Source organism: Gordionus sp. m RMFG-2023, chromosome 2 (assembly GCF_954871325.1).
Source record: "Gordionus sp. m RMFG-2023 chromosome 2, tfGorSpeb1-WG-v2, whole genome shotgun sequence".
NCBI lineage: Eukaryota > Metazoa > Nematomorpha > Gordioida > Chordodea > Parachordodidae > Gordionus > Gordionus sp. m RMFG-2023.
In genome coordinates, this window is record NC_088776.1 from 59,766,677 (window position 1) to 59,777,455 (window position 10,779).

General features: G+C 30.2%; 1 protein-coding gene across 3 annotated transcripts in view; it reads left to right on the forward strand.

Moving 5' to 3' along the window:
* LOC135924994 (uncharacterized) overlaps nt 1-3,916 on the forward strand; it is a 41,270-nt gene extending 37,354 nt beyond the window's left edge. For 2 of the 3 annotated variants that reach the window (XM_065460126.1, XM_065460127.1), the window contains exons 28-29: nt 271-1,141; nt 2,142-3,916. In XM_065460126.1, the coding sequence (XP_065316198.1) occupies nt 271-1,141; nt 2,142-3,145 (1,875 nt within the window). In that variant the 3' untranslated portion in view covers nt 3,146-3,916. Of the gene's footprint in view, nt 1-250; nt 1,142-2,141 lie in introns of those variants that run through there. The other variant, XM_065460128.1, reaches the window with a different exon arrangement.
* The last annotated feature ends 6,863 nt before the right edge of the window (nt 3,917-10,779 follow it).

Sequence of the window (10,779 nt, forward strand, 5' to 3'; positions counted from 1 at the left end):
ATATTAGTAGATTATTGATAAGATGATTTTTAGTAATAATTAAAATGTTGGTAGAATCTATTTTCCACGAAGATTGTAATAATCGTAATAAAAAACTGAAAAAAACAAGTATAACAAGTATTTGTTTTTTTTTTCAAATAACCTTTTTCAAATGTTCTTAATTTTTAATGCAAAGAATCCACATTCTTAAAATATTTGTATTAAGACAGAACAATGAATATTAAACTTACATCATTTTTTTTTATACAAGAGATAATATTTGCATCACAGGAATATATGTTATCGTCTTCTCAATCGGTTTTATCGTCTGCTCAAACGAAGGAAGATCTAGCCGAATACGATTATTATTGTTATTCAAATTCATTTGAATATCCCAACGGCCAAAATGATGAAATAATTAAAACCTTTAAAACGCACCCGATACCAAATAATTTCCACCATTTTAAAACCCATCCTACTAAGGATTTAAAGAATACTAGTACAGATCAATTTAATTTAGACAATTCCCAACACACGGAACCGACATATTATCACCTTTCTCAAAATTTAGCAGACTCGGAACAAGGAAACGTTAGCACCAGAGAGATGGTATCGAGTCATGATAAATCACGCTACACGGGGGATCATAAAGAATGTACAATGCGAACATGCGCATTACCAACTACACTCGCTGTTAGCGATATATCTCGAAGCGGCGACCTAGATAGCCATCATGTGGAAGAAGACGAGGAGGGAAGGGAAGAATTGGAATATTTGGTTCACGCTCTACACCTGAAAGGGGGATCTGACTATATTTTACGACGACTGGCAGAGGCTAACATTCGCCTGCCTGATTTATTGGATTGCCTGAAGGAAAAGGCGTTGGCTTATAGCAAGAATTTGAACCCTTATTCACCCGATACTAATTTTAGCGAAAATTTTGGGGGTAAAAGGGTTACGCATTCCGATGATCACGATGTTAATAACGTGATTGGAAGGGGCTTAAATGTAACCGCGACAAGTAATTTTGCCGTTGGTAATCGTTATCGCGACGATAACGCTGCACCAACAAATGGCGTATCGGCGTCAAATGATGGTTCCCTAATTTTTTGGGATACAGGCGATAAGAGAAACATTTCCATGGTTAGTCCTCTACGCAAAGGTTACGAATGATATTTTTTTAGTTTATTATAAGTGGACATTCACTGATCTATCTTTTTAGTAAATTTCTCTCCTTTTTATCGGGTTAAAGTAGTTTTTTATACCAATTTTTTGTCCATGTATATTTATAAGCGTTAATATAGACTTTTTTAAAAAAATAAAATTTTTGTATCGGTAAAATTTAATTGTATCGGCCCTATACAAAATATTGGTTACGGTAAATTTCTGATTATATATATTAAAAAGAATTGATCTCTAAGGATTGCCTGACATCTTGTCATTCATCACCCACTAGGGTTGGCTTGGTTAAAGCAAATTGATTTAATGTCGTTAGCATATATTTTAATATTTTTTTGTTTTGTTTTCCCAAATAAAACCTTTTTTATTATGATCACATTTTTACTAAATATGAATTAAATAAATCGAAACATTATTGTAAATGTAAATTTTAAGAGTTTACGTATAAATAACATTAAACGAAGTTTTCAGAAATCTTTAAGTAATTTTGTTGATATGACACTTTTCTAAATATTAATTCGCATGCAGTTATAAATATTGAGTTTAATGTAAAAATATTTAATTTGATTTTAATTAATCTCTTTTTGAGAACATGAAACTTTAATTATATATTAATATGTGTTATTAAATGATCATTAGTTGGAAAATATTAAATATTGATAATAATTAATATGATAAAATACTTTTTTTTGTTCAATTCAATATTTTCTTAGATTAGCAATGATTTATTCATTTAAACAAATGAATGCTTCCATTATTAAACTTTGCCCCAATAATTATTTTGATCTAGGGCATATTTTTTTTTAAAATTTAATATTAAAATTAGATTTAAATCAAATTTTTTTTTTTAGTGATTTAATCAAATAAATTGATCTAGACACTTCGCGATAGTATCGAAAGATTTTCAATGATGATTATTTATCCCATTGGGCGCAAATTTTTATAAATCGTAACGTTTTTTTTGTAAAATAACGAAATTACAGACGCATCCGATGGAAAAATGGTTATTTTGTTGGACGAGATAAGTCGCTTCATTGATGACGATCTTAGTTTAAATCGACTAACTATGAACCGATCCCCTTCCTTATCGCCGAACTTTGCACCCTTCCAAAATGCGAGTGGATTCGATCTTCAACTATTATATCTTAACGAGGAAAAAGATTCAAAGAACGATCCTATTAATGCTCGGAGTGGTGGACCGAGTACTTCAACATACGGTGAACATCGTAATTTTCGCGAGCAGAAAAATATGGATGATGCGTTTTTATTTAGTGTCCATGATGTAAGTGGTAATGGCGAAAACGGCGGCGATATAGGTGCGAGCTATCAGAAAACCCAAAATGCGGCCATCGTTCAAAATGGTGTCATTGACATGAGCGATGCATTTAACTGCGTATCAATCCGCGATGACGATCCCAAAGTTGACCAAAGGGCCGCGAATGACGTTATTGGGCGAAATGATAGCTTTAATAACGCTTCCGCCACCATTAATTATTCAATTCACGATTTTCCAGAGATTCAACCCTTTTCCAGTCCCACGCAACAACACCAGGCCGACAAACTTGGTGATTCCATATGTATTCCCCAAGATGTAGTTGGTGCCAAAAAGAAAACCCTAAATATTCATAATGGAGGTCTAGACGACCCGATACCCTATAATGGCGGAGACTCGACTCAAACACCATCATTAAATAAATGTACGGATAGTAGAAAAATATTTAAGAACGATAATATTGGTGGCGGGAAAGAGAGTCTGATAAAACAAACCTTCAATCGATTGACCAAAATAAAAAAAATCAAGGTTTCCCACATGCGAAAAGAACATTCCTCACGTGACCCTAATCCTGATTATCCCCTAAATTTTATCGTCAATAATAGCGTCGCGGAACCTATTTTGACGCCCCCTTTTTATCGCTTGATAAACGGCGGATCCGATAATAATAGATTGAAGACTATCTTCTTAAAGAACGATCTTTTCATGACTTGACGGAAACGATCTTCTCGTAAATCATTTTAATTATGAAGTTTTAAGGCGAATTCCGTATAAAATGATTTTTTTTTAAATATCTCAAATCGGGTTTTCCGAGAGGAGTAATATAAAAAACCTGTCTTTTTTTTTACAAAAAAAAAATACATAATGTGCAATATTTAATCCACTAATAACGATATTTTTATTTATTACCATAATTTTTTATATATATTTTTTTAAATGAAAGATTTTTATATTTTAATTTTATAATAATGGGGAAAAATATATTTAATATGACATTTTTTTTTTTAAAAAAGAGTTTGAATTGTCGTTTTATGACATAGCAAGGGGCCATAATCTGAATTTTTTTTAAGAAAAAGGGGATATAGGTTTAGAATTATTACTCTGAATTCAAAAGTGGCGCCATCACGATTTTAACAGCTGACCGTTTTTTAACAGCTGATTTATGAGATCAGTTTTTCTTTATTTAAAAATCATTTATGAATTGAATTAAAAGATAAAATTAATATTAATAAATAAAAATTGATCTTCTTAAAACAGATTTAAAAAAAATCGATCAGCTGTTAAATCGTCATCGCAATGGCGCCACTATGAATTCAAGGTTAAATAAATATCTACCTAATAATAACGAGAATATTATTATTTTTTGCCATTTTATAGTCAATTTTTATTTATTTTTATATAAATTGTTAATAATTATGTAACCTTTGTTTTTCTATATTTTGTCGTCTGAGCATTATAGTGTTCCATGTCCATTTTTTTTTAAATTTCAGAATATTTTATTCTTTGAATTTTAAATAAATAAAAAAAATACTATATTGTTGATATGGAAGAAATACAACATTAAAAATATGTCCACGTTATATTTTATACTCAAATCGCGTATTTAGTCAATACGCGGATTGCCTTAGGCGAGTCGCGTAATAAATTACGAAATTATTTAAAATTTATGGGATACAGATAGTTCTTGCATCACGCTGAAATACAGTTTCCCCCAATAAAAATGAATCTATTAATGTTTAAAAAAAACGCTGTAAATATATGATTAAACGCTGGCAAATAACGCAACCATTTGTTTTGAAGTGTTATTTTATAATTGATCTTCATTTTGTCTATAATGCATTTTAGTTTACGTGGCGTAGGAATATTTATGCTATAGAATTTGCCGATAATTTGCTTCCAATTTATATACTTGGCAATAGGGCTAATTGACTGACGCCACGATAAGCTGTATATATATATATATAGACACCAGAGTTGTTAAAGGATCTTGATACAAGTATCTAGATATAAAAATGTGGTATCTGTATCTAGATATAAAAATGTGGTATCTGTATCTAGATAGATTTTTGATTAAATAATCTGTATCTAGATATTATTTTAGACGTTGTATCTGTATCTAGATCCATTTAAAAAGTATCTTTTAACAACTCTGATAGACACACACCAGCATAATTACTCGATACGACTAGTGATGCAAAATCTTCCCATTTGAGCCGTTTTTGAAAAACGGGCTGACTCAATATTTTAGCCTAATAAAAATATTGCCTAAGCTCTCTAGATCTCGCTAATTAAGATGTCGAGGTCTTTTGTGCCATCTAGGATCAAAATCTCCAGACTTTTCCTATTATCTTACTGTCGTTATTGTTGTTAAATGGCTTGTTTTGAGCCGATTTTTCAAAATGGCTAACTCATTGATTTACAGAAAAATATAATGCAAGTCCGAAGATTCTGCTAAGGGAAGGAACCAAGGTCTAGACATATATTATCGAAATCTCGAGGCCTAGGCTATATTTTACTGGCTAACCGTTCAAGAATACTACATAGAGTATAAAATGCTGAGCCAAAATGGAAAGATTTTTGCATCCACTGTAGATGCGATACATACTTTTTTTACGAAAATCGATTATTTTTTTTAAATTATATAATTTCCCTATTTTTAATTTTGTACGCTCTTTATAAAAAAAAGAAAATATTCTCTTTTATATTTTTTATTTATTTATATTTTAAAATTGAACTCGAAGAATATTTGAGTGTTCAAATTTAACATCCGTAATTCACGCGCCAAAAATAATAAATTTTTATCCTATTACTCAGAATAAATGTCTGTAAAAATCACAATTTTATGCTTAAAAATAGTGATAGCTCATATCCCAAAACTTAAACGTAAGTTGAAACGGAAGTTGGGTGGGGTTGCATTTTTCTTAGAAATTTTGTTAGTTATTGTCAATAATCATTTTAAAGATGATGCTGCCGAATCCTAGCCCTTATCTCTTAATCTCTAATTCTACCTTTTACTTCAGATATGCTCGTTTAGAATTTTAAATATTAATATTCACTAAGTTGAACATTCGTTGAGTTAAGCTCGGGGTCTCATTTCTAATTATTTGTTACATACAGGCTATGCGCGTATTCAGACAATATTTCTAACATCTTACAAAGTTGTCTCAAATTTTATATAGGCAAAGTTAGGGTAAGGTATCTTATCCCGCAGAGGGGCGAATTTCACAAAATAAGTTTTTATTAAAAAAGATTAATTAATAATGCAATAAAAAAAATTATAATTACGTCATATAGTGAATGAATGTTTTGTTTCTCCTTTTACTAATCATCACTTTATATATTGTCATATATATAACAATAAGGATCACACATGCTGGTGGAATATCCGTATGATAGGATTTTTCAATTTTTTTTTATAGCTGAAATACTTTTTAAAAATTTAAGGATTTACATTTTTCCATTTGATCTCTGCGGGGAAAAAAAGCTTCGCCTAAAACAAATACCCCAACAATGTCGCCATGAAATATTTCGACGTATTTTTATTTTATTATATACACTAAGATGTATACCCGGCGTTTTCACAGTTAGCGTGAAATTCGAGGTGAAGTATATACAAAATATGATATATCATGAAGGATTTTAAAAAAATAGGACTGAGAATTAGTGTTATTAAACGGCTCAATTTGAGCCGATTTCAAAAAACGGCTAACTCAATATTTTATCCAGAAAAATATCATGCAAGCTTAGAGATTTTTATCATAGATGGCACATAGGATTGAACATCTATTGGCGAAATCTCGACACTTAGGCAATATTTTCTTGGCTATAATGTTGAGTTAGCCGTTTTTTAACAACACTACTGAGAGCCAACCTACGAGATCTTTCTGAATCCAAGTCCTTTAAAAAAAAAAATTAGGATTAAAAATCCTGTCAAAAATATTTTAAGTGTTGGTAATAAATTTTTTTAATTTATTCATAAATTATTTGTACAAATCATTGCAAAACTTATCAAAAAAATATAAGTAAACACATCGATTATAATAACTTTATTTAAATACTACATAGCAACAATGGGAAAATATATATATAACTATATTTGCACAATAAATACAGTTGTACACTAAAGATTAATATGAATTTAATATTTTGGAAAATATGATTCTGTGTGCTCCATTATGTGTATTTCTTCAATTACAATATTCTAAATGAATAGATAAAACTTGTTATATATAAAAAGTTTACTTGCATAATATTAGATAAGGTTTGTAATCGGATATTTGCTTCTTTTAAATTATTATTTTAAAGTATATAAACCCCCCCCCCCCACCCCTTTCTCAATGCATATTACAATGTATAACTTGTAAGACAATAATTTGGAAGAAAAAATAAGTAAGGTTAATAATGTTTTAAAAATAGCGACGACTATATAAATCAATAAAGTATTTATATAAATATAAAGTGAAAAATTAGAATTATTTTTATAAAAATTTTACATATCCATAGGTGGCACAATAAGTGGTTCTAAAGACGTCTAATTATATTTACAGCGGAAAATGCCTTCTAATCTCCATCCCTATAGGAAATAAATGGAAAAAGATTCCAGAAAGTAAAGGGTGGGGGTGCCAGAAAATAAAATAATTTAATGATATATACCTCCTTTTGAAAAATTTCAAACCCATCCAAAAAATTGGTTGCAAAAATAAAAATTTTAAGAAATTCATGGTCAATTACTATTTCTTAGTTTTTTTTTGAAGGAAACAATATAATAACATTGGCGATTCTCGTAGTCTTCGCTAAATCAGTATTATTCTTTTAAAAAATATTGCACAAAATTGTTGTGTAATTAAATAATATATTCGACCTTAACTCTAACGCCTTATTGGATCCAATAAAGTATCTGCTTCAGATGAAATATTAGGTTTGACCATTCCAATATTTTTTTCAAGGGCACTCAAAATAGGCTGTTGTAAGATCGAAAAATGAGGTAACCGCTCGATATCGTAAGCTCCATCTGGTTGGGCATGCCTTTTGCAGTTTCTTCTAGTTCTTGTAGCACAAAAAGTTTTAGAAATATTTCTATTAAGGAAAAATTATGTCTCTTTGTTTATATCTGTACATTTCGTATACATTGCTAGAAATAAATTGAACAGAATATATTTTAAGCGATATCCTATGACTCAGCCAAGAATAGGAATCAGATATGGCTGAAAGTGAATGAGCTGCATAATGCATATAAAGTTCTATCTGCATAATTAACGATGCCTCAGATTGCACTAAGGAATAATCAGTTAATTGGGGTTTATATATTTTTTTATATCAAATTATAGTACTCTTAAGTCTTTATGGTTGACAAAATTTTTCTTACATCCATCAGTGTTTAAAAAAAAAATGTTAGAAATAATATACCTAAAATTTTTGCGGTATAAAATATTATTACACAAGGAAAAAAAATATTAAATTAAATCGTAAAAGCCTTTTACAATTTTTCAAAATTATCTTACAATCTGCATATTGCTTGGGTGGAGGAGGGAATTCTCCCCATCTCCCTAACAGCTGGCTACGCGCCTGCCTAAAAATATTTTTCCCTTGCTTATGATTTTAAAAACATTTTTAACCCACCCGCCTAATGTTTGACATTTTAGCCAACCTGTAATAAAGGCGATTCAAGACTGACTATGCATTCAATGCAAATCAGCTGGACCCGCCATTTTGGTAACCCATAATAGTTATTATTGTCATGTTAAAAACTACTCTTAAAATGATAACTTTCTTTCTTATTATCATCTATGGTCAGGTGATTCTTTAATAAAGTTTGCGTCAGACATACAAACACAATTGGCCTCTCGTTAAAATTTTTTTAATAATGATACGGGTAGCCAAAATGGCGTCCCCAGCTGTTTTTCATTGATGTAAACTTTTAATGAATGCATCATCGGTTTAGGTATTATTATATGTCATTGCGGCGATATGACCAAAAACTGGCTCATTGCAGACCTCTCATACAATATATTTTTTGTACGAAATGCCATTCAAAAATGGCATTTAAAATTAAAACCATTTTTTAGCAAAATATTATAAAAATCACTCTACTTTAATTTAGATTTTTAGCAAATATATTGTGATTCAATAATTATATATATGTTCCTTAAAGTGATAGCTAATATAAAATTCGTATTTATATAAATATAACCTTGTGGGGTAAAGTGGTAACGGGTAAAATAGGTTAAAATATTAGGTTTTGATTAAAGCTGTAAAAAGCATAATTTTTAAAAGTTAACGTCTCTACACCAAATAAAGATATTTTTGAGAAAAATGGAAGATTAATAAATAGTTTATGCGTTATTTAGAAATAAAATTCTAAAAAATAGTCGCAAAGAGGAAGAGCAGGATGTGTCTAAAATGAGGACACTCAAAAATGTGCTTTAGATAAAAAAAAATGTGACAGTTCTAATATGCATTGATTAGTCTATAATTAATAGTCGAAGAATAGATATTTTAAAATTTCCAAAATTTTGTTTCATATAACAAAATTATGTTCAACTTGATTTTATTCACTATACCCTGATGCTTAACGGTTATACCCTAAGTATTATTGGGGCAAAATGCCCCACTTCACATAATTAATCATAGGCTTCTAAGGTATTTAAGATAAGATGGCTATATACTTATTTTGTAGATGATGGATTTGGTTAGCATATAATATTATAATTCGTCTCTTGTTTTATTTTCGTTTCAAAATTTTAATAGTATAGAAATACAAAAATACCAATCTTATTGTTTTTTTTTTATAAGATATATCTCTAGAATTTAAAAAAAACTCGGTAACCCGAGTAATTAAAACCGGGTTCGGTCAAGCCAGATAAAAATTTTGACGGACCTGGTGGGCAAAACCGAAATTCTAACCTGACCGGGCTTAAAAATTTTGCCATTTGCAGAACTCCAATGTATAAATCTCGTGTTAACCTAATGAACTTAAATACAATTAAATTTATATGCTCATTTTTTGCTTTGTCAATACATTAGAAGTTTGTTACGTAAACAATAGAGTAATATTTTTGGATTATAAACATATTTCATTTACATTTATCATATAATAATAAGTATACGTAATATAATTCGCGGGAAGATTCTCGAGTGCCTTCTTGCGGAACTATGCTGTTTTACATAATTTTGACAATTTTATTATCACTAAACCGTGCCATTAAAGGTGAGTTCAACCTTACATTCAATTTTTCGCTTTTCGTTGGCTCCTTATTTTTTATATAACACTTTTAGGAACATAGCTTTGGACTCGTGTTGTTAAACGGCCGGATTTTAGTCGATTTTTTAAAACCGGCTAACTCAATAATTTTATCCGGAATATCATTTATGCCAGGCTGAAGATTTTTTTACCTCAACGATGGCAGAAAAGTTTGAGCATCTTATTAACGAAATCGCTAGGCCTTGGGTCACTATTTTTTTCCCGGCTACAATAATGAAGTTAGCCATTTATAAAAAAAATCGTCTCAAAATCGAGCCCGTTTAAAACAACGCTACTTTAAGACACCGTTACAGAAAAACGTATCCACCTGTAAGGGAGCAAACGGAAAAGCTTAAAAAATTGAATAAGAACAATTCATATTATCCCTCATATATATACACACATATATATATATTAACTTAAAAATTTAAATTTATAATTAGTAATCCCAACCTGTAAAATTGATAAACATCATAGAATTATCGAATGTAAAAATATGACTGTATTGAGAACCTTAGTCGAAATGATAATCCAGTTCAACTCTATATTAGAATGGAATTCTTATATGTCGTTGTCAATTGAAAACTCGCCTAAAATATTTCAGGAAAAAAATATTTGTCCATTCAAGCCTACCATCTATCTAGAAAATATAAAAGCTAAAGTAAACTTGTCGTTACCCCATAACCAAATCAATTCGGTTTGCCCCAAAATGTTCGAATATTTTCCGAATTTGGTTTCCTTAAACCTGGATTACAATAATATAAGCGAACTACCCGCGGAGATATTCAGGTCTAATAAAATTTTGAAAAGTTTTTCGTTCGTGAGAAATTCCGCCAACGTATTTTCCTCGGAGATATTCGTGAATAGCCCTCAGTTGGAAAAACTTTTTTTAGACGAGATACCCTACACACTCATTTTCATAAATGCTTCGCACCTCCCCGTTCTCGATACCTTGTCGTTATCCGGTTGTTCTATAGCAACCGAGACTTTCGACGAAAGGAGTACTCTCCCGAACTCTTTAAAACATCTGCAACTATCTAAAAACGACATCACGAGTGTGCCTACGTTCATAACGAATTCGCTGAAGAATAAACAAATGATCGATTTT